The 25227-nt window shown below is 36.6% G+C and overlaps 3 protein-coding genes and 1 pseudogene across 3 annotated transcripts; all 4 read right to left on the bottom strand.

The window, feature by feature from the left end:
• Positions 1–666: 666 nt before the first annotated feature.
• Positions 667–1552, bottom strand: LOC125399300 (taste receptor type 2 member 107-like; annotated as a pseudogene).
• A 2833-nt stretch (positions 1553–4385) lies between these two features.
• LOC125399301 (taste receptor type 2 member 106-like) lies at positions 4386–5321 on the bottom strand. Its single transcript, XM_048432777.3, has one exon. The coding sequence runs from the start codon at positions 5319–5321 to the stop codon at positions 4386–4388; it is 936 nt and encodes a 311-aa protein (XP_048288734.3).
• An 11755-nt stretch (positions 5322–17076) lies between these two features.
• LOC125399406 (taste receptor type 2 member 104-like) lies at positions 17077–17950 on the bottom strand. Its single transcript, XM_048432843.3, is given in 2 exon segments — positions 17077–17656; positions 17658–17950. Coding segments are annotated over 2 exon segments (873 nt in total).
• Positions 17951–24297: 6347 nt separating this feature from the next.
• On the bottom strand, positions 24298–25227 carry LOC125399302 (taste receptor type 2 member 105-like). Its single transcript, XM_048432778.1, has one exon. The coding sequence runs from the start codon at positions 25225–25227 to the stop codon at positions 24298–24300; it is 930 nt and encodes a 309-aa protein (XP_048288735.1).

The following is a 25227-nucleotide window of genomic DNA, read 5'->3' as shown; positions in this document are numbered from 1 at the left end:
GTGTGCATGATTCTAGCACAATATTTACCCAGTTTCCAGTGGATTTTGGCTTTGCTTCATTCTGGGTGGATTTGCTAGATTTATAGACAGTTCTTCCTTGGATAGACTACATTTCCAGAGCTGCTTTAGACAGAACAATGTCCTTTTTCTGTGCCTTTTTTCTCACATAAAACATATACCATTAACAAAGAACACTAGGATTTACATGATGAAGGGAATAGAATCTGAAGAAAAACCACACACACAAGAGGCATAAGTTTCTGGTCCCCAGTTCTGTCTAGATATGAAAACTGATAATAAACATCTGTTTTCTTTTCTTTTTCTTTGGTTCAGTCTCAGAATTTCAGTGAGTAACAATGAAATGACTTTTTTCTTTTAGGTATATTCTCACCAAAACAGTCTCCATAAGGACTTGTCTCCAGACCAATTGCTATTTGGTTAGTTTGCATGAAGAATCTGCATAGTCAAGATACAAAGTGAATTAAGGATTCATGTTGACTTAGAATGCCACCAGAAAGTTAGACTCCTTGAGATGTTATTAACCATTGCAGGGTATTTTTAAAACATCTGATACCAGTTACAAACTGATGAAAGAGCATCAGTTATCCAGCTTTCTCTAAAAGCCCATTTACGTGACTCTGAGACTTCTTTATATCTCTCAGCCTTTTAGGCACTGCAACACCCCCCAAGAGCTTGCTTCAGCTCATTGTTTTTTATAATTAGGGTAACTGAAGGACCACAGGGATAGAGGCATGTGGCTGTCAAACTGGTTATAAAGAGGAGTCTGTTTTATGGCAGAGTAAAGCTTACTACTTTTATGGCAATGTCTACAAATTGTAAGATAAAGAAAATCATAAAAGATATCAAAACTTCTGTGGCTTTCACATGAACTTCTGTATTAGGTTTCCTGAGACATCTGACTGCATCAGCCTGTTGTGTCTCCAGAGGAAAATTATTAGCAGGAAATATATAATCAGGACTGCCAAGAGAAGAAAAGAATTCCCAGATTGGCTAAACTTTGTTTAATAATGAAATATTTTTTTCCATTGGTGGATCCAAGATGTGTTTCCTTGGTGCAATTTTATGTCAAGAACCATCTTTACCATTTATGGAAAAGACAGTAGACATAAGGTAAGCAAGCTTCCCAACAAAAAGATAAAAACTGCACTTAAACTCCTTTTCAGTCAGAGAAATAGAGAGTAAGAAACATTTGTTGTCATTAGAAAGTAGAGGATGTTGAGGTTGGGAGCAAACAAGATACTTAAGTGATTTAAGTGATTGATAAGTACCCAGAGGTAAGTAATAGTTTCAGTTAGGTTACCAGAAGTAAACATATATGGAACAAGTAATTGTACATACACCTGTAAAATTATTATCCATATGACACCAATTCTGGAAATCATGAAGTCAGTGAGAATAAAGGCAATCTTAGAAAACTTCTTGTTCCTGACACAGTCCATGTTGTTTACAAGTGCATTGACTTCATTCCCCATCCCAGCATTGCCTCAGCAATGACAACAACCAGGAAGATGCCTTCTGCTACACTCAGCATCTCTACAGATCCCTAAGGGATACCTCTGTTACATCTATTGTAGATCATCTATCTATCTATCTATCTATCTATCTATCTATCTATCTATCTATCTATCTATCTATCCATCCATCCATCTATCATCTATCTATCTATCTATCTATCTATCTATCTATCATCTATCTATCTGTCTATCTACCATCTGTCATCTATCCAATCTATCTATCTATCTATCTATCTATCTATCTATCTATCTATCTATCTATCTGGTGCTGGATGGAGGAGTTATGTCATATTCTTTATCTACATAGAGAAAAGTTCATCAAGCCTATTGTCGTGTGATAGAATCAGAACTATCTTTTTCTCTATCTCTGTCCGTTGCCGGACGAAGGTTCTATGGTGATATTCAAGATAGTCATCAGTCTGACTACGGGACAAGGCCAGTTCAGGCACCCTCTCCTCCACTGCAGGCTGAGATCATTTGAACCCAGGGGTTTGAGACCTGGGTAATAGAGTGAAAGAACTTCTATTTGGGTAATAGAGTGAAAGATTTCGGAATCTGGGAAGAATCCAAAATTTTTCTTAAAATACTTAAGACTCTGATTGGTACACGTGGCGACCCTGAACATTTATTTCCTGCAATTTCTTCAGCTCTTTCTGTGTACATGCTATTTCCCACCCAGAATTCCTCTTTTTCTCCACTTTACTCCTCAACCTTACTTAGCTTGAGTAAAAACCATCTTAACTTCAGAAAACCTTTCTCTGTCCCAAAGACCAAGTCATTTATTTGCTAAACATCAATTAGACTTCTAAATCTAGAAATGTAAGGATAAATATTTTAGTTATTGTTTGTTATTTTTCTACAATATATTATTCATTATACTGTAGCCTTGTTCAACACTATTATTTCAATATCTATGAAATAATTGTTTAAAGAAAGTTTCTTTTCTTTTTTGGTCAGGGGTGATACCTCAGTTTAGCAACCCATGTAGTTGGGACACTGCAGTAAGAGCATTGCTGTGAGTTTAATGAAAACCTAGGCTAATGAGCGAGACCTTCCTAATAAAATATCATTTATATACAACTACATATTGTGTATAGTGTTCATGCCTCATGATAGTCATTTTATATTTATTTGAAACAGTGGAAAACAAGACATACTAAATATAAGCGACTTAATATAAGTGAAAATATTTATAGATAATTTAAAAAATTGGAGTGAAAATCAATTATATGTTAATATAATTAATATTCAGGACACAGATGCCCAGACAGTATTATACATTTTTAACTGATCTTGTAAACTTTTTAAAAATTGTGCAGTGAAATTCAATATTCAAAAAGCTGTTCTAGGACTGAACAGAGAGTTCTGTGCTTCAGAATACTTGCTTTTCTTACAGAGATCTGGGTTCAGTTCCAGCACCCACTTGGTGGCTCACAACTACCTATAGCATACTTCAGTGCCAGGGTATCCAACAGCACCTTCTGACTTCTCTGGACACAAGGGACACATGTGGTACTCAGACATAGATGCAAGCAAATCAACCATATACATAAAAATAAAAAAAAACATTGTATAAAATTGTCTATTCCAACATATTAGACAGAAACATAAAAATTTGACACCAAAACTTCACACAGAAAACCTATTAAGCCTTTATATCTAGACTTGTTCAGCTATCATTCTTATAAGTGTTAAGTTCCACACACATTTTTAAATGAAGTAAAGAAGACACTGATGTAATAATGGTTTAGATATAAAAATTCACTTAAAATCTGCATTTTAAATGTAACTCTGTGTGTGTGTGTGTAAAACCATAAGGTGGAAAATTTCATACTATAATCACATTCTACAGTCATTTGTCTCCTGGTCAAAAGAGCAATGACTTCTTAACATCTGCTCCAGCAGAATCTTCCTTCAACTTCGATTGATTCATTCACTTCATTATCTGAAATCACAGCCTCCGAAGACTGTAGGCTCCCTTTCTGATGCTCTGCTCTACTCTTCTTCAAATAAACTGTTCCCCCGGCTGTTATTTTAGAGTTCCATCCATATGTTATTAAGGTCTTTGAGATTACATCAAATTTTCCCCCAGCAGGAAAGACTTGGGGGATTTAAAAGGTGAAAGCAAAAGTTACTTTGTAAAAAAGTAAAGCTGTATTTAAACAAAAAAAGCAATAACTGCTTTCCCCAGCTTCATATTCTAAATTTCAAGAATGAATGTAACTGTTAGGCTTTGCTTTTCCCTTGGGTCTTCCTGGAGAGAGGGTATTATCAGTGCTTCACGGAAGTCAGAAATCAGACACCTAATGCCAAGCTTTGCTTTAGGTGTCTAACCTCATGCTGAAGAATTTTATAAGGAATAATATCTAATCAGACTTTTTTTTCCCTTTGGGAAATATGTAGGAAGAACTGGCAGGGTTAGGAGACTGAATTTGCACATGAATTAAAAGTCCATCAAAAAATGAGGGTTTTGACATATGTTAAAAACCATTGAAGAGCCAGGTGTGATGGCACACATGTTTAATTGCAGTACTGGGGAGACAGAGGTAGACAGATCTCTGAGGTCGAGCCCAGCCTAGTCTATAGATCAAGTTCCAGGACAGATAGGGCTACACAGAGAATCCCTGTCTCAAAACCTCCCAAACCAAACAAATAAACAACAAAATAGAGAGTTGTATGTGCTCTTAAAAGCTGAGCCATCTCTCCAGTCCCAAGCAGGGGAGATTTCCATGATGTCAGGTAAGAGTTTTTTTGTTTTGATTTTGCTTTTTAAATCAATGCTAGAACATAGTGAAAACTGTCTTCAAAGATCTCCACACCAGGCTTTTTTCCGTGACCACCCATTTCTCTCTAAGTCTGCCATGTTGTTTTGACATCCGTGCCTTTCCCACAGCACTTTAATTGGTTCAGTGCCCTCAAAGACACTTGCTTCAGCTGACTGTTTGCTAGAATTAGGATGAATGAGTGACAGCAAGGATATATGCATGCAATTGCCAAACCCAAAGCAAGCAGCAATTTATTTCCTGATCTGAAAAAGCTCAGGGTTTCTGTGAAAACACCTATGAAATGCAAGATAAACAGGATAATAAAAGAAATTAAAACTTTCATGGCTTTCACATGAACTTCTGTGTTATTGTTATTGAATCCTGAGACATTCAACTTCATCTGCCTGTTGTGCCTCCAAATTGAAATAATTATTAGGAAACATATAATGATAGTCATTACAACGAAGAAAAAGATTCCCATGTTGAGAACAATATGGTTTATAATGAACTCACTTTTAAGAAGGTGAAGCCTCCAGGATGTATTTCTGCGTTGCATGTTATCATTAAACATCTTCATTATTTGTGGAAGAGAAATTGACCATGATATAAACAAGCATCCCAGAAGAAGGATAAACATCGTATTGATTCTTCTCTTCAAGAAGAGAAATATGTAGTGAGAAAAATTTGCTATCTTCAGCAGATAGAAGAGGTTGAGGCTGGTGGCAAACCATGTACTTATGTGATTGATAATTATCCATAGATAAGCAACACATGTAATTTGGGTGTCAGAGGCAACCATATGTGGAGAAAATAATTTTAAATATCCGTCAACAATGAGTACACCTATGACACAGATTCTGGAAATAGCCAAGCCTGTGAGAATGAAGTTGATCTTGGAGCACTTCTTCTGCCTGACATAGTCAATGCAGGTTTTACTTAGGATCAACCCATTCGCTAGGACTCCTAGCACTGACACACTTGTTGCAAAACAAAGAAGAATGCCTTCAACTACAGTCGGCATCTCTATGGACCCTCCGGGTTGCTCTTGTTGCAACTATTTTAGATTTTTTTTTACCTGCTGGAGAATGTTGCTTGTAATGGCAGCTTGACAGATGACTGATGTTTTTCTTCCATATTTAAAGACTTTGGAGGGAAATAAAAATGTCTTGTAGTGGAATCAGAATATCTTTATGAACTTTCCTCCTGTTCTCTAAGACTCAGTCTGTCTACAGAATGCAGGCAGACTAATGTCTGCTTGTAGTGTGCAAATTAGCAAATTAAAGTTTCTGTTTCATGGATTTGCCTTGTCTCTCAGACGCTGTTTTGCATTTGACAAACACCTCATTGGTGTTATGAGGATGTCAGATATACATGGAGAGGATCCAAACTGACAAAACCAGCATTGCATTTCATTTTTTTTTCCATAGCAACTCATTGTTAACCGGGCACAGTGGCACTTACCTATGCCTCTAAATCCTTGGGAGACTGATATGTGGGAATCCCTTGAGTCTAGAGGACTCAGACCAGTATGGATAATTCAGTGAGAGTTCAAACAAAATAAAGCCACAAACCCCCGAAAACTCCAAAACCATTCAGAAAAAAATCCAAGAAAGCAAAAAAGAATCACTATAATTTATAGTATTAAAATATTATATGGAAGCACTTTTGAATACAACCACTTACTCTGTTAAATTGGTTATTTTTAAATTGGAATCTAAGTTTAACTGCAGATAGGATACATTTCACAAATTTAAAAATACTTTTCAAGTTTTTATAGACTTATATTCATTTGGTGTAGTGACTGGTTTCACAAAGACAATTTTATTCAAGTATCTTACCTGCTGTGTTTCGAACATTGCACAGAGATCTACCTGCTTCTGCCTCCTGAGCACTGGGATTACAGGCATGCACCACCATTGCCTGTGCCCCCACTCTCGTATCTTTATGTCGCTATAACATCTAGGACTCATCAATGAGTAAAAACATGCAATATTTTTCTTTCTATCTGAATTATTTCACTTAATATGATTATATGTCTCCATTTTGCATCCATTGTCTTGCAGATAGCATAACTTTATTTTTTTTATGGCTCAATCAAACTCCATGTATTTAAACATCATATTTGGTTTATCCATCTATTTATTGATAGATGTATAGTCTTATTTAATAGCTTGATAGTTGTAACAAGTGGTGCAATAAACACGGGTGTATAAATATCTCTATGTCATGTTGATTTAGAATTATTAGGATATATGCCCAGGAATGGTATAAGTTGGTCACATAGTCATTCTTTACCTTTTTTATTAGATGGAACTTTATTTAGGTTAATAGTCTGAACCTTCTCAAAATACTTAAAAACAGGCATAATTATAACTATTGTACTGCATCTAATAGGGGAGGGATTGGACTCAGAAAGACAGATGTTTGGTCTACACCAACTATACACAATATTATTTAATCTTGAAGCTAATCAGGACTGATGATGATGAATACTCATGTGGGAGGATCAGTCATTTGAAGATTAAATAGTAAGTAAGAATAAAGGACTTTAGAACTTAAGAATTTAATCTTCTAGTATCTACATGCAATTACTCAAGAACATACCTACATGCATCCTACACATGCACATATATTTACACACATACCTAAGAGCATGCCTACATGAATGGAATATAAAGGAATATGCAGAGGAATATACATATATGTGTACTGGACCAGTCATTAGTCAATTCCTTGCTTACACACTTAGTACATAAGCTAATACTGACACGTGTACATGACAGATACCCCTTAGCAAGATGAGTGACTCTTTTTGTGTCCCGGTTTCCATCACTGTTTAATAGGACAAGCAAAAGCAGTAATATTGATCTGTAGTCTATGAGAAGGGGTTAGCACAAGGCATAGTGTGTAGTAAGGGGCTTATATCCATTAGAAGATTAGTTATTAGTATTATATTATGCAGGTAAATTACTCAGCTTTAAATTTCTATCTGTATCTCTACACACCTCTCTCCAAAATGGGGTCACACTCTGGTCCTGGACTTTTGATTTCGTTTGAAGTATCAGATATGGATTCTATGATGTGGAGAGAGTCCAAATAGAAAGCAGCTACTTATTCCCATAACATGCTTGCTTCTGTTATACCAGTAGATGCACGCTACCATGCAGTTCTATAGTGCAGCCTGTAGAGTACACAGTTGAACAAAATTGGTTGATAACAAGTCCCTGCTAGCCTTGATAGCACTATCTGGCACTATGAAAACTACGCCGACTGGGATAAAGCTTGTGTAACATCAGTCCTAACTTGATTTCCTCTTGCTCTACCAACAAAGCTTATGGTGATTTCAGCAACAGCAATAGGTACATTTTGAGGAACTACCAAACTAACTTCTATATAGGCTGGACTCTTTTACTCCCTCTAGCATTGTATAAACATTTCATTCCCCTGCATCTTTGTGAGTCCTCATGCTCATTTACTTTCTTGATGATGATAGCCATTCCCACAAGGATGAGCTAGAAACTGTCCTAATGAGAGAGGATAAAGATGTTTGCAATGAATTTTTCAAAGGAAAAGAGGTTTCTGGCTTGGTAGAATGAATATGACGAAAGTGGGTATTCTCAAAATTAATCTGTGGATTTAATGCAATACCTATTAAAATTCCGAGAACATATTTCATAGATCTAGAAAAGAAATTCAGGATTTCTACAGACTCATGAAAGACCATAAATAGCTAAAGTGATTCCCAAAAGTAAGAACACATCTGGAGGTATCATAATAGTTGACTTTAAATTATAAAACAGAGCCACAGTGATTAAAAAACAGCTTAGTTCTAGCATCAAAGCAAACAGGTAGGGCAATGGAATAGAACAGAGGACCCACAAATAAGCAGCAAAGGTATGTCCATCATATTTTTGACAAAGGCTACAAAACATGCATTTAACAAAAGATTGCTCATGCACCAAATGTTTGGAAGACCAGACAGTCACCTGCAGAAGAATGAAATTAGATTTATATTTTTCACTTCCTATAAAATTCACTTTGAAACAGACTGAAGACTTAAATTTTTATCTGAAACATCAAAACTTTTAGACAAAAGCATACTCTTCAAGACACTGGCAGACTTCATTGACTCCCCAGGAGAATCCTTATTCCCACTGAGGAGTAGATGGTGGTGGGGTAGGGGAGAGGTGGGGGATAGGAGAAGAGGAGGGAGGGGGAACTCGGGGAGGCATGTAAAAAAATTAAAATAAGAAAGACATTGACTAGAGCTTTTTAAATAGAGCATTAACAACACAGCAACTAGAGCCAAGTGCCAACAGATGGGACTACATTAAATCAATGCAAATTTTAATTTGCATTTACCTGATGGCTAAATGTACAGAACAAACTTCCAAAGGTTTATTGAATATTTGAATTCTTTCATTTGAGAGCAGTCTGTTTCATTAGCCTCTTTCTTCATTGGATTGCTTGATTTTTCACATTTACACAATTATTTTATGTTATAGATACTAGTCGCCTCTCTCCATCCCCCTTTTTCTTTCACACCACATGAGCGTGCACGTGTGCGTGCACGCGCACACACACACACACACACACACACACACACACACACAGCCACACACACACAGAGATAGCAATGACTTTCTCCCCTTCTTTTGGTCATCTCTTCACTCAGTTCACTGTCCCCTTTCTGTGCAGAGGCTTTTTAATTTAATGCAATCTTTCTTGTCATTTTTTTGAGTGGGGGATGTTATTTCCTTTGCTAATATAGACCTTGTTCAGAAAGTTTCTGTCTGTACCTCTCTCTTGAAATATGTTTTCTGTTTGCCTTCACCAGATGTAAAGTATCACATTTTACATTAATGCATTTGATCCATTTTGAATTGATTTTTGTGAGGAATGTGAGGTAGATCTACTTTCATTCTTTCACAAGTGGATATATTTTCCTAATGTTATTTATTAGAAAGGTTGACCCACCAAATACATGTTTTGACAACTTTGTCGAGGATTAAGTGACTACAGCTGTATGGCTTTATTTCTGCATTATATATTCTATCCAGTTCATCTGCAAGTATGCTTTTGTGCCAGCACCATGGTGTTTTTACAATGGCTTGGTAGTAGAATTTAAGAGTAGGCATTATGATCTATGCAGTATTGTTATTTATATTTAGGATTGTGTTGGGTGTTAAAATATTTTGTGCTTCCATATAATTTTAGTATTTTTCCTAGTACTATGAAGAAAGTCATTGTATTTTTGATGAATTTTCATTGAACCTACAGGTCATTTTCAGTAATAAAGTTGGTTTTTTTTGCAGTATTAACTCTGTCAATCATTGAGCATAAGTCTTTCCACGTTCTAGTGTCTTCTTTGATTTCTTTAATATTTAAATCTTCACTGTAAGGGTTTTTTTTTTTTACATCCTTGGTTATCATTGCTCCTAAGTACTATAAATGATTTTTTCTCCCGATTTATTTCTCATTATGCTTATTATTTATAATGAGAAAGAAACTGCATTTGTTTGCTGGTTTTACATTCTGCTGTTTTCTTAGAAGCGTTTCTTAGTTCTAAGGGTATTATTTGCTTGTGTGTTTTGTTTTGTGAAATCATTTGGGTCGTTGAATTGTAGGATGGTGTCATCCCATTTTAACTTTTTCCATTTCTAGTTGTACTTTTTTATTTCTATTATCTTATTATACTAGTTAGGACATCACACACTGCATTGAGTGAGCAAAGTGAATGCTTTGAGTTTTAACTCACTTAGTATACTATTGGAATATATTTATCATATATAAAATTTATTATGCTAAAGTATATTTCTTCTATTCTTATTTTTTCAGAGTTTTTGTCATGAAGGAATGCTGTACTTTGTTAAGCGCTACTTGTATATTTACCATTATGATAATGTGATTCCTCTGCTTCTCTCCTGTATTAGTTACTTTCTTCTTGTTGTGATAAACTACCATGAGAGACATGAAGAAGAAAGAGCTTATGTGGGTTTTCTGTTGTATAGAGTAAGAGTCCATTGTGACAGGTAGACATGGCAGCAAGTGCCAGGCATAAAACAGAGAGAGCAAACTGGAAGAAGGGTGAGTCTGTATAATTTCAAGCCCAGTCCCAGTGAGGAAATTATGCCAGCAATGTTGTACCACCTATTCCCTGCCCCCCCCCCCAAGCACTGTAACAAAACAGGGACCAAGTGTTCAAATACCTAAGCCCATAGGGATCATTTCTCATTCAAACTAACATGTGGGCTTTACTCTATGTGTTTAAATTGTTCTCTGGGTGTTGATTCATCTTTGTATCCTTGGATGAAGTCAACTTTATCATGGAAAATGACCTTTTAAGACATGCTATTGATTTCAAATTGCAAATACTTTTAAAAGATTTAATTATTTATTATATATACAGTGTTCTGCCTGCAGGCCAGAAGAGGGCACCAGATCTCATTTTGGATGGTTGTGAGTCACCATGTGTAGCATGAATAATAACAATCCAGAGATAAATATTGGGGTTCAACCTGAAGATGAAAAAAGCAAAGCATCCAGCCACTGGCTCTTATCTCTGTCTCAGACTAAAATGGCAATACTGCCTTCAGGAGTCCTCAGAATGAGACTGAGCTGAGACCTGTCTCCTCCTGTCTTATATACATCTCTAGTGCTGGGATTAAAGGTGTGCGTCACCACTGCCTGGTCCGTACGGCTGACCAGTGAGGCTGTTTCAGTCTCTGATTTTCATGCAAGCTTTATTTATTAAATACAAATGAAACATCACTATAACCTTGTGATTGTTGGGAATTAAACTCAGGACTTCTGGAAGAGCAGTCAGTGCCCTTAACCACTGAGCGATTTTTCCATCCCCCAAATGTAAATATTTTATTGAGAGTTTTAACATCCAAGTTCATCAGAGCTATCAACTTTCAAACTTCAATCTTTGTGTATTCTTATTCTATCTTGGTACTTGTGTAATACTCACTGTGTAAAATTAGCTTGATAACATTTTTATTTTTGTTTTATGGAATAGCTTAAGGAGTATTGTAATTTATTTAATTGTCTTATAAACTTCTACAGTGAATATATCTGCTTTTAGTTTTTTGTTAGTCCAGAGGCTTCTTATTACTACTTTAATCTCATTGCTTTTTATAGACTAGCTTAAATGTTTTATAGTCTCTTGATCTAATTTTGTTAGGTCATGTGTGTTTAGAAACATCCATTCACTTTAGATTTTCTAGTTTATTGGAGTCCAAGTTTTCAAAGCATGCCTGATGATACTACAAATTTCACTGGCATCTGTTCCAATGTTTCCCTTTCTATATTTAGTTTTCTTAATTTGTTAATCTCTAATTTTGTTTGTCTAAGCATTTGCCAATATTTTTTATGTTTTCAAAGAAACAACTCTTTGATTCATTGATTCTTTGAAATATTTTACTACTTTATTACTTTTTAAATCAATCTATTATTTTATTGTATTTACAGAGTTGTCTTTAGTTTGTTCTCATTTGGCTAATACTTTGAGGTACAATATTAAGCTATTTATTTAAGATATTGTGGATTTTTTGATACTGTGGGTTTTTAAAAAGGGTTTTTGTTTAATCATAGATGCATTTTCATAAGATATTTTATTGCAGTGAACATTTATCAGTGAGAACTATCAAGCATTTCTTTTTTTTGTGAGAAATCAAGTCTCTGTTGTGTCTTTATTTTAGAAGTACATGCCAAGTACATGATCTAAGGAGAGTTCACCAAGGCCAGTTGGACTGGGACTGAATGAGCACGTGATCCAACCAGATTCTCTGAATGTGGCCGGATTCTCTGAATGTGGCTGGCCCGGAGTCTTTCTGAAAAGCCATTGACAATGACACTGGGACTTGTTTCCTCTGCATATACTGGATTTTTGGGATCCAGTCTGTTTGGATACTCACCTTCCTGGACCTGGAGGGAGGGGGGAGGAACTTGAACTTTCCACAGGGCAGGAAACCCTGACTGCTCTTAGGGATGGAGAGGGAGGAGGAGAGGGAGTGGGGGGAGTGGGAGGGTGTTGGGAGGAGGGGCGGAAATAGAAACTATTATAATTTAATAAACTTTGAAAAAAAGTAAAACTTCTGTATTTCAGAACTGTGCTAACTATCAAGCATTTCTAATAGTTTAAGATCAGCAGATCCACAGAACAGCTTGGCAGCTGCAGTTTTTTCCCATTCAGAAAATGGAGAACTAAAATCAAGCATGCAAATGAGGAATTTACTTTTTCAAAGACTAAATCTAAACTGAACAACATTTTACTGCAAAACTTATCATCCAAAGACTATAATGAAAGACAGGGACAACATAGTCTCTTCTCATCCTTGGCCTTTCTAAAACCCCTATAAAATTGAAAAATTTAACAAAGCAATGCTACCTCACCATATATTGGTCTTAAAGCAAAATTTGATCTATTTCACTTCAAAGAGAGGTGTCATTCCCATGGATGTGCCAAGTGTGTTTTAGGTTACCTTATCATACACTGTGTCTATTCTATCATAGATGGATAGCTTGTGTGGTCTTTATTGGCTCAAGTTTAGTAAAAACCCAAGATAGTAAATTAACTTGTACTTATTAAAAAAGAAAATAGATTTATCAAGTTACTGGTCACTCTTTAAGTTAGCCTTGTCTACTTGCAAGGAAATGTATAAATTATAAATCCTTATTTGAGAGAATCAGCATGGTAGGAATGGAGAATAAGACTATTTTAATTATGTCAGATGGGGTATGCTTATATAATGACATTTTATGTATATTCTTTATGAGAGAATTTTTCCAAGACACCACAGCATTTCTGCTTGCAGGGGACCGCTTGTTCATCCTGGCAACCTGGCTGCCCCCACACAGAAATTGTATTAATTAAAACACTGCTTGGACCATTAGCTCTAACTTCTTACTAGTTAACTCTTATACCAAGTTAATCCATTTCTATTAATTTGTATATTGCCACATGGCGGTGGCTTACTGACAAAGATTCGGCATGTCTGACTCTGGTGGTTCCATGGCATTTCTCTGACTCTGCCTCCTTTCTCCCAGCATTCAGTACAGTTTTTTCCACCTACCTAATTTTGCCCTATTAACAGGCCAATACAGTTTCTTTATTCATTAACCAATAATAGCAGCACATAGAAGAACCTCCCACGCCATTTCTCCTTTTCTGTCTAAACAAAAAGAGGGGTTTTATCTTTAACATAGTATAATTACATATAACAAAACAGGTATCAAGCAAGAATTGCCTTTACAATATTTATATCTACCTTATCTCTTATTATAATTTAAGGACAACTATATTATTACTATCTACTCTTCAACTCCATCAAAAACTCCAGAAGGATATAATATTACCTAAGTAAACAAGAATTATATTGTAAGAAACTTCTAAAACTCTAGAATTGACAGAGACATCTTGCTGCCTGGAGAGTCACTCAAAGTTCTTTTGTACCATTGGGGCACCCATCTACAGCCTACAGGCCCATAGTATCCAGCAGACTTTTCCACGAAGCAGGAAATTTCAAAGACAGTTCTGCCTATATTGGCAGTTTGTAATTCCCCTTTTCTTCTGTGTCCTGCAGAACATCTAGCAGACTCTTTTGTGAATCAGGAATTCTGATGGATCTCACCTTTAGGCAAGTTCAGCAGTCATTTCTTTGTGGGTTATGCATGTCCAGTTAAGCAGTCCAGGCAGAGCAATTTCTTGCTTAAATGGCTAACCAACTCCATAAGGAGCCTCTTTGATACCCATCTTCCTCTTGAAGTAGCTTGTGTTACCAGGAGCAGACATGTTTCATTGTCATGAAAAGTTCTAAGTTATGGAAACATTTTAAATACCATATTCTGAAGGTATCTAAAAGATTTGCAGAATACTTATCCATCTGAAATACATCTCTGTACATCTAGAAAATCTAATTAACATGACAAAATCTTGACTATTATAGATGACTCTCTACCTATATTCCTTAATTATTCATTACATTTTTAAATGAACTGTACAAGCACAATACCTTAATCAAGAGCAGAAATATACATATAACAAAATACACCTTAAATTTATATCAGTATACTAAGATCCATACCAATGAAAATTATTTATATTTATATCCTATACCCCTTTAAATGTAAACAAACATTTACAGACAATATTTGTGAATATGGGCATAGTTCTCAAACTGCTTCCTACTGTTTGAGGGTACTGTTAATCAGGTCTTTTATTTTTGGGGGGTGTTCATGGAGACATTTCAGGGCGTCTTATTTCATCAAACCATACTAGTCTGAAAGCAATCCACAGGTTCTCATCCTTTGTGGGAACAAGAGAAGAACCTTTTTTTCCCCAAAACAACACATCCTTAGACCCAAATTTGAAAGTCATCATAACTTTATAATATACATGTTGGTTTAGCTTAGCAGTCCATACAATGAAATGTTTCACTGTACTTAGCTCATTCACAGTCAAAAATTCAAAGATAACACAATAATATACATAATTCAGACTCTCTGTGAATTTTCCATTTTTACATGGCTTATTTTTCTTTACTTTTTAAAATCTTTGACTATCTGTACTCTGCTTCTTAAAAGACTTTACCCCATATTTTGGAACATTAACTTTATTTTATTGCTCTCTATACTTTTTTTCTTCTTTCTTCCAAGACTACATACATTTATCCAACACTGTGACTCAACTGGCTTTGTCTTTATTGCATATCTACAAACTTTACTGTCCAGGAGCACTTTTTAAAATGATAAGCACTTCTTAAAAACTTAAACTGTGTCATTGCTAGGGTAAATATGGGACTGCGTGCTTGACTGCCCAGTCTAAAACTTAAAACTGTGCTATTCTCATGATATATAAGGTACTTTCTGTTCTCTCCTCATAGTTCATCATGGTGGAGCCACTTGTGCCTCTGAACCATACACACCTACCCAGTTCCAGGCCCAAAGCTGGTCCACATTGCCATCAAGCAAGTTGCAGCATGCTGCTCACAAACCCCACCCAAATACTTGTTTTCCTGAAATAGCTAGAGGTCATGCTGGCAGCACATCCAGAAAGCCTACATTTCAAAATGGTGTAAATGGTGCAGCTTTTTTTCTGCTACTGTTGCTGAGTCAGGAAAACTTTCCTTAAAGGAGATGTGGCACACCACCAAACAGCAAGAAGCTGTGTTAAACTCTGCTTATTTTTTTTATTTTTTTAATTTAATTTATTTATTTATTTTGGTCTAAAATTCCTTTTCAAGCCCTCTCAAGTTTTATGTGGGTTAGTTGGTACCACATTGGGTACCAAATTGTTACAGGGCCTGTTTGTTCATCCCAGCCACCCAGCCACCCAGAACCAAAATAATTACACAGAAATTGTATTAATTAAAACACTGTTTGGTCCATTAGCTCTAGCTTCATATTGGTTAGCTCTTATACTAATAAGAGATTCTATTAAACTGTATATTGCCACATGGCCAGTGGCTTACCGATAAAGATTCAGCATGTCTGACTCTGGTGGATTTATGATGTCTCTCTGATTCTGCCTCCTTTCAAGTATGTCCATGTCAGGCAGCCCTGTCACCAGTTGTGACTGGATTTATAAAATGTAAGTGGTATAAAGAGCATAGCTGCCCATAAGTATAATTTTGAATGATCCTATCTGATTAATTGTGTTGTGACATTAGGAATTTTTAACATTTCCATTATTGTTTTCATATAATATATGTTGGTTGTATTCTTCCCCTCTTCCAACTCCTCCCAGATTCTTTCTGCCCCTCTACTCACTCAAATACATTGTTTCTCTCTCTCTCAAAGACTGGGTATTTTAAAAATATTCTTTTGTTGTTTTCTATATATTTTCCAAATAAGATATTGAAAATATAAAAATATTATTTCAAAAATCTTATATAGAATTAATCTTTCAAATATATAAATATGTACGTGTCTGACCATCAGTATAAAACCAATATACTTTTGTAAGTTGCTCAAATAATATATTCACCTAAATTATTAGGTTGGACATAATATTCTCTTTAGAAACTACATTAGATATATACGTCTGTGAGTATAAATTTATATACATGAGTGTGTGAGCGTGCTTGTGTGTGTGTGTGTGTGTGTGTGTGTGTGTGTGATGAAATCCTAAGGTAGAATGTTATATTGTGTAGATTCTACTCCAGGTTCATTCTTTTTTCCTTTGGTCAGAAGCAGACTGTGACTTTTGGATCTGCTCTAGCCGAATCCTTTCCTCAGATCTCTTTGCTCCACAACTTGGCTTCATCTGAAATCAGTGTTTTTGAAATACCTGAAGACCAGTTTTTGGTTTCTTCCTCAGACAGCCTTGTTTCTTCAAGTGTTTTCCACAGACCCATGTCTATTCTCATGGCTGTTGATACTGCACCAAGCATATACTGTAACTAGAACTTCCATATTGAAAATGAGGAAGTAAAAGTAACTAAGAATGACAACTGCATACACACAAAAGCAACCCTTTAGTTCCTCAGTTCCATGTTCTAAATGTGAAGGTTCATCATACATTTCTGCCTGCTCCCCCTGCCACACACCTTGTTTCTTCCTGGAGAATGGGTGTCAATGCTTCAGAAGTGAAATAAATCACACTGGGAACTTGTGTCTTAGCTGTTTGTTCTCACTACAAAAGTCTCAACAGTTGTGGAATGTTTCAAAGATGTTTAACAATACAAGTAAAAGGCAGTGTGAGAGATTAGTTAGGATGAAAAATTGCTTCGGGGAGTCCCTTGTAGGATTGTGCCAGAACCATCATTTTTCTGTTAAGTCTCACAGCACTTTAATCTCTTCAGTACCCTCATCAAGGCTTGCTTCAGCTGGCTGTTTGTTAGAATTAGAATAAACGAGTGGCAGCAGGGATACGTGGATGCCATTGAGAAACCAAAAATAAACAGAAGTTTGTTTTCTGTGAGAAACAAGCATAATGCTTCTATGAAAAAACCCATAAAATGTAAGATAAAAAGTATGATAAATGAAATTAAAACTTTCATGGCTTTCACATTAGCTTCTCTGTTGAGGTCCCAGAATCTCGAGTCACGTGATTGCATCCGCCTGGTATGTCTCCAAGGGGAAATAATTAACAGGAAACATGGAGTCAGGGCCATTACAAAGAGGGAAATGACTCCCATATTGGCAAAAACATAGCTTATAAGTAACTCGCTTTTCTCCAGGTGGATCAGCCAGGATGTGTTACTCGTTTTAACACCTTTAATCACCTTTGCAGCTAATGGAAAGGAAGTTAGCCACATTATAATTAAGCATCCAATTAGAAAGGCAAAAACTTTATCAGTTCTCCTCTTTAACCATAGAAAAATGGAGTGGGAAAAATTTGCTATCCTCAAGCCAGATGTCCAGGTAGATAATAATTACCAATATGTAATATATGCATTTACTTAGATCACTAGACATAAACATATTCTGAAAGAAAACCTTTGAGTATGCATCTAAAGTTATTAACCATATGGTAAAGATCCTGGAGAACGCCAAGCCAGTGAGAATAATGTCAATTTTAGAGAGCTTCTTGCTCCTGATCCAGCCTGTACAGTTTACAAGTGCAACAAATGAGCTCCCTAAAACTCCCATCACAGCCTCAGTAGTAGCAACAAAAAGGAGGATGCCTTCCATTGCACTCAGCATTTCTGCCAATCTCCAAGACTTCTTCTGTTGTAACTTGTGTCAGTTACCTGCTGCAAAATTGTTGCAAGTAGCATTTATTTGATGTAGAAATGATTTTTATCTTCTTTCTTTAGATAAAGACTCCAAAGTTCTTCAGGAATGTGTTGTGGTAAAATGAGAAATGTAATTATAGTGTTCACTTTTGTGGCTTCTGTAAGATTTACCTAGTCTACAGAATGTGAGCAGACTAAATACGTTCTTGTGATTTGTTAATATGCAAATTGAAGGTTCTGTTTCATGGATTTTTACTTGTCCCTTTGAGACTATTTTGCATTTAATAAGCTGAATTATGAAATGAGGGTGTCATATATTTACACATAAATATATATAAAATAATAAAATGTAAAATACAAAACTAATATTTTATTTCATCTTTTAAATATGAAAATGAGACAGCTCTTTGTGTGATATAAAAAAGGGTCTGCTGCAAATTAGAAGACACTACCGTAACAGATGAATAAGAAATGGTAGTTAATAGCCTACTAAATGAACAGAATATTTTGAGTAAGAGACTGAACAAAAGTCATCACTTCCTTGACTGGAGGAGCAATGCACAGTCACCTCTCCAATTAGACTGAGGAATTTTGTAAAGAAAGTGTGGGGGACACACAGATTTGACTCTCAGAGAATATACTAAAAGAATGATCAGTTCAATAAAGATGACATCAATCTCTACCCAGTTCCACACTTAAGTCTCATAGGAGACCTCTGGGTTGAACAACAAGGTAGTATCTTTCTCTGGGGGCAACCCTTCTTGCTCAAGAATTTCTCTAATACATGTACTTTGTTCTGTTCAATCTACAACTATATTTCCTTATTCTCTGTGTGAGACACAGCAGCCAGAAGTTAATGGATGACTATGACCAATCCAGCAGCCTTAACTTTCTGGGTCAAGCTCACTATGGGCAAGGGAAGATCCACCACGCTCAAAGGACACATATAATTTGGAGATACCACAGGGATTTGAAAGGGACTGGAGTGGATGTGGAGAGGAGTTAACTCTCCTCTCTTACTATCTTTCTACTACGCTCCTTCGTTGTGGACATTTTGGTAACAAATAATTAAAACTACACATTTTAATATTCTTTATCAATGTAGACATTAAAACTACTCCCTCATTCACTAAAGACACATGTTGTTAATACTATCCTATCCAGATACTCACTAGATAATGTTTTGAGATGGGATTCCATACAACTTTCATACTTTCAAAGCCCAAATAATTGAATGTACAATTCAAGTGTTTCAATTTTAGGAGAGGTTAAAAAATCCAGGTCCTGTATCTATTTATTCAGACAGCACTGGATGGGGTGACTTTTGATCCAGTGGTACTTGAAGGAAACAGAGACTTCTATACTTTGATAAAGACCAAAGGCATGGTTATGACCCCGAGGGAACTTGCTGAGGAAGGGAACTGTCTCCCAGAATGTCACTTGGAAGATAGATGATGATAGCCTAGGAGTCTATGTTCCTGTTACTCCTTTCCCTTACCATGTTTTTAAAGCAAGCATGGGGAACATACTTTAGCCCCAATATAAATTAAAAAGAGTAAATAGTTAGGGTGAGGATGGTACTTCCTTCAGTATGGACGAAGATGGAAAAGATACTGATATAGGTCTTCATGGCCATTTTTGCATTTTATCTTTATCTTTTACTGGTTATTTGCTTGAGTTATTATCAGTCAATTTAGACCCTATGTCTTTGTGCTAAAGATGTTCATTTTTCTAAAAAAAGTCATATCTCTTAATGTTTAGATTTGGGATTGATAATTGTGAAGTGCTATAGAAGAAATAAATCAAAGGTTGATTTAAATTGATATGTGATATATTTAAAAAGAAGTTACATAAATGTAGGAATTAAGAATGTATGACTATTACTCCACATCCTCTCCAGCATAAGATATCATTAGTGTTTCTATTTTTAGCCATTCTGACAGGTGTAAGATGGTATCTCAGAGTTGTTTTGATTTGCATTTCCCTGATAACTAAGGAAGTTGAACATTTCCTTAAATATCTTTTGGCAATTTGAAATTCTTCTGTTGAGAATTCTCTGTTTAGTTCGGTACCCCATTTTTTTTCTTTTTTTTGTTTTTTGTTTTTTTTTTGAAAGCAATTTTATTAAATTATAAAAGTTTCCATTTCCGCCCCTCTTCCCAACACCCTCCCACTCCCCCCCACTCCCTCTCCTCCTCCCTCTTCGTCCCTTAGGGCCGTCAGGGTTTCCTGCCCTGTGGGAAGTTCAAGTTCCTCCCCCCTCCCTCCAGGTCCAGGAAGGTGAGTATCCAAACAGACTGGATCCCCAAAATCCAGTATATGCAGAGGAAACAAGTCCCAGTGTCATAGTCAATGGCTTTTCAGAAAGACTTCGGGCCAGCCACATTCAGAGAATCCGGCCACATTCAGAGAATCTGGTTCGATCACGTCCTCGTTCAGTCCCAGTCCAGTTGGCCTTGGTAAACTCCCATTAGATCCGTCCCCTTGTATCAGTAGGTGATCGCATCCCTCGCAGTCCTTATTTCCTTTTTCATTTTCTTCGTCCTTCTGCTCCTCATTTGAACCTTGGGGGGCTCAGTCCGGTGCTCCAATGTGGGTCTCCGTCTGTATCGCAGTCTTTCGCCAGATGAAGGATCTATGGTGATAAGCAAAATATTCATCAGTATGGTTATGGGCCAAGGCCACTTCAGGCACCCTCTCCTCTGTCCAGAGAACAATCTGGGGATCTCTCCTTGGACCTGGGATCCCATATATAATCAAGTCTCCTGTAAACCCTAAAATGACTCCCTTAGTTGAAATATATTCTTCTCTGATCCCATATTTATCCTTCCTCCCTCCCCCCCATCCCGGTCCACCGAGCTTTCCCCATTCCTCCCCTTCTCTCTAACCCTCTCCCCTTCCAACAACCCTTCCACACCCCCCCCATGCACCCGAGGTTACCTGGGTCGGTACCCCATTTTTAAGATTGGGTTATTTAGAATTTTATTATCTAATTTCTTGAGTTCTTTATATATTTTGGAGATCAGTCCCTTGTCTGATGAGGGGTTGGTGAATATCTTTTCCCATTCAATAGGCTGCCTTTTTGTCTTATTGACAGTGCCCATTGCTTTACAGAAGCTTTTAGGTTTCAGGAGGCTCAATCTATTTATTGTTGCTCTAAGTGTCCATGCTACTGGGGTTATATATAGGAAGTGGTCTCCTGTGCCCATGCATTGAAGGCTACTTTCCACTTTCTCTTCTATCAGGTTCAGTTTGGGCAGATTTATATTGAGGTCTTTAATCCATTTGGACTTGAGTTTTGTGCTTGGGGAAAGACATGGATCCATTTTCATTCTTCTACATGTTGACATCCAGTTATGCAAGCACTCATCCATTTCTGGTGGGAATGCAAACTTGTGCAACCACATTAGAATCATTATGGTGGTTTCTCAGAAAATTGGGAATCAACCTACCTCTGGATTGAGCAATACCACTTTTGGGAATATACCCAAAAGATGCTCAGTCATACTACAAAACTATTTGTTCAACTATGTTCACAGTAGCATTGTTTGTAAAAGTCAGATCCTGAAAACAACCTAGATGCCCCTCAAATAAAGAGTGGATAAAGAAAGTGTGGCACATTTACACATTAGAATACTACTCAGTGATAAAAAACAATGACATCTTGAATTTTGCATGCAAATGGATGGAATTATAAAACATTATCCTGAGTGAGGTAGCCCAGACCCAAAATAGTGAAAATGGTATGTACTCACTCATAAATGGATACTAATCATAAACAAAGAATTTTGAGCCTATAGTTCATGATCTTAGAGAAGCTAAGTAATAAGGTGAACCCAAAGAAAATTATATATATATATATATATATATATATATATATATATATATATATATACACACCCCCACCTGGGGATTGGAAACAGGAAGATTGCCTTACAAATTGGAAGCATGGAGGCAGTGGAAGAAGGAAGGGGAGGAGGGGAAGAGGCGGGAAAAAGGGGAGGTCTGAAAAGAATTTGAGGGAATGGGATAGTCAAGATGGAGGAAGGACAGATATGAGAGCAAGGAAAGATATATCTAGATCAAGGGAGCCATTATGGGGTTAGCAAGAAACCTGGCTCTAGAAAAATTCCCAGGAATCCAAAAGGATGACCCCAGATAAGACCCTAAGCAATAGCAGAGAGAGTACCCAAACTGGCCTTGCCCCTGTAGTCAGACTGATGATTATCTTAAATATCACCACAGAACCTTCATCCAACATCAGAAGGAAGCAGAGCCAGAGACCCACATTGGAACACTGGACTGAGCTCCCAAAGTCCAGTTGAAAAGTGGAAAGGGTGAGAATATGAGCAAAGAAGTCAAGACCATGAGAGATTCATCCACTGAAAGTTTGCCTCTGCTAATGGGAGCTCACCAACTCCAACTGAACTGGGAATGAACTAGAAATCAACCTTTCAAATATGCCTATAGGTTTTTGTACATGAATGTACACATGTATATATTTGTTTCCAAGCCTTAAAAGGACATTTCTCACTCTACACAGGTCCTGGACTTGGTCCACTCATCTGCTTAGGTCACTGTACCTTTGAATGTGTTCTCCAGAAGAATCTCTCCTCAGCTTTAATTGATCTGTAACTGCTTCATTTCAAATAACTGGTGTTGAGTAGTATGAAGACTTCTTTCATTGTTGCTTTCATCCTTTCTTCCAGAGATTGTCTTTGCTTCTATAGCTATGTGTTGCAGAGCCACATCTAATCATTAAAACATTTTTGCTTCAACTATCCACCAGTAAGTAACAAGCACTTTGGGATTTAATGGATGAAACAACAGTAATTGTAAGTGGTAAAATTGAACACAAAGGAAACACCGTTCTTTGTTTTTCAGTTACATGTAGAAAATGCCAAGAGTGACAACTGTCTGTCTTGGTTCCTTGTGAGACCTTCTAGCAAGCAATGCAATCTTGCTTCAGACATTTATTCTAACTGTATAACTTAACACAGTACAGTCTGCAGGTTAACTCTGCCAAGTGCATGGGAATGACTGACAGAGTAGAAGGCTGACTGAGCATTTAAATTTTCACATGATATTAAAATTGCACCATAGAGTGAGATTCTAAGATATATAGAACAGCAGCAGAAGATTTCAATAACATTAATGCAACAATTAAAAACCAACATAAAGGGTCCAGCACGATAGCTCAGTGGGTAAAATGATTGCTGTGTAAATCAGGTGACCTGAGTTCAATCCATGATCCACCTATTAAAAAAGTTTGATGCAAACTCAAGTCCAAATGAATCAAAGACCTCAAAAAAAGGAGAAATATGAGCCTCAAAATACATTTACTTCATGTACTTCAATTCATAAAAAATGGTCAACTTTCCAAAGTAGAGATGTGACAGTAGGTCTCTGTACCTTCTGAGAGGGGTCTCTATAACTATTAGAAGACTACAATTGCATCAAAGTTATGTTTATTTTAGAAGTTAAAAAGGTATTTAGTCTGGCAAGTGTCCCAAACTCCAATGCCATGAAGTAAAAGAGGGCATGTCAAGAGAAATAGGAAATAACAAAATACTGAAATCAGAACAAGCCTGACAGAAAGTTCTGGAATGAAGAAACACAAGAACTAATGCTAACATAGGATGGTGATCAAGGCAGATCAAAGTTAGGCATGGTATCACACACCCGTAATCCCAGTGCTTGGGAGGTACAGAAGGGGAATCAAAAACCCAAGGCCAGCCTGAGCTACATAATGACAGCTTGATAAAGAAGTATCAGAAACTTATTATTACGAGTTTTCTTAATTCAGGATTTTGTGATAAAAAGAAAATTATGATTATAAAAAATTAAAGGATACGTGTTACATGAAAAAAAAGTTTGATGCAGTGACATGCATCTATAATCCCAGAACTAACAGAAGAAAGGAGATGTAGATTGGTGAACTGACTGAAAGCTCTTAACTCAACTAGCCAGAAGCATTAATGTGACAGCAATAAAAGAGAGACCTTATATCAAGGTGGAAAAAGAGAACCAACTCCTTGATGTGTCCGTGTTAAAAATACCACCAACACATCTATCCCATCTTATACCTCCTACACACACATATGCATGCATGCACACATGTAATCACACACACAAGCACACATACTTGCATATACACACACACACACAAATAAACACACACAGGATAATAAATAAAAATGAAAAAGAGCCTAAAACATCTCCTCAAACACAATGTAAGAACATTGTACAAATTTAAAAAGATCTTTTATGATTTCTTCATTATTATTTCAGACTTCCCATTTCTGTTCCAGACTTTTACATGGTTCTGAGACTTTTTCCTTTCTCACAGCACTTTAATCCCTTCAGTACCCTAAGTGAGCTTTGCTTCAGCTGATTGCTTGTTAGAATTAGAATAAATGAGTGGCAACAGGGATACATGGATGCCATTGTGAAACCAAAAATAAATAACAATTTGCTATCTGGTATGAACATGCAGATGATTTCTATTAAAATACCTATAAAATGAAATATGTAAAGGAAAATAAAGGAAATCAACACCTTCATGGCTTTCACATGAGCTTCTGTGTTGAGGTCTTGGAATCCTGAGCCATGTGATTGCATCCTCCTGCTGTGTCTCCAAAGTGAAATGATTAACAAGAAACATGTAAATAGGGTCATCATAAAGAGAGACAAGACTCCGAAATTGACTGAAACATAATTAATGATTGCTTTTCCCCCCTCCAGGTGGATTTCCCAGGTTCTGTTTCTTGGCTTCATTCTGTTACTCTCCATATTCTCCACAATGAGTGAGAAGGAGATTAGCCATGAGATTAGCAAGCATCCCACTAGAAAGTAAAACACTTTACCAGTTCTCCTCTTCAACCAGAGAAATACACGGTTGGAAAAATTTGCTATTTTCAGAAAATAGAAGATGCTGAGACTGGCAGCAAACCAGACACTCAGGTAATTCACAGTCAGCCACATGTACGTGATGTTTTCAAGTAGACTTTTAGACTTATACATACTTGGGAATAACACCTTTATATAGGCATCGAAAGATATTATCCATATAAGACAAATTCTGCAAGTTGCCAAGCCAGTGAGGAGGAAGCCAATCTTAGAGATCTTCTTGTTCCTGGCCCAGTCCAGGCAACTCACAAGTGCAATGATTGAGTTCCCTAAAACTCCCAGCACAGCCTCAGCAGTTGCAACAGAAAGGAGGACACTTGCTGCTGCACTCAGCAT

The sequence above is a fragment of the Myodes glareolus genome, chromosome 3 (genome assembly GCF_982192425.1).
Source record: "Myodes glareolus chromosome 3, mMyoGla1.1, whole genome shotgun sequence".
Taxonomy (NCBI): domain Eukaryota; kingdom Metazoa; phylum Chordata; class Mammalia; order Rodentia; family Cricetidae; genus Myodes; species Myodes glareolus.
This window is presented reverse-complemented; position numbering and strand designations above follow the sequence as displayed.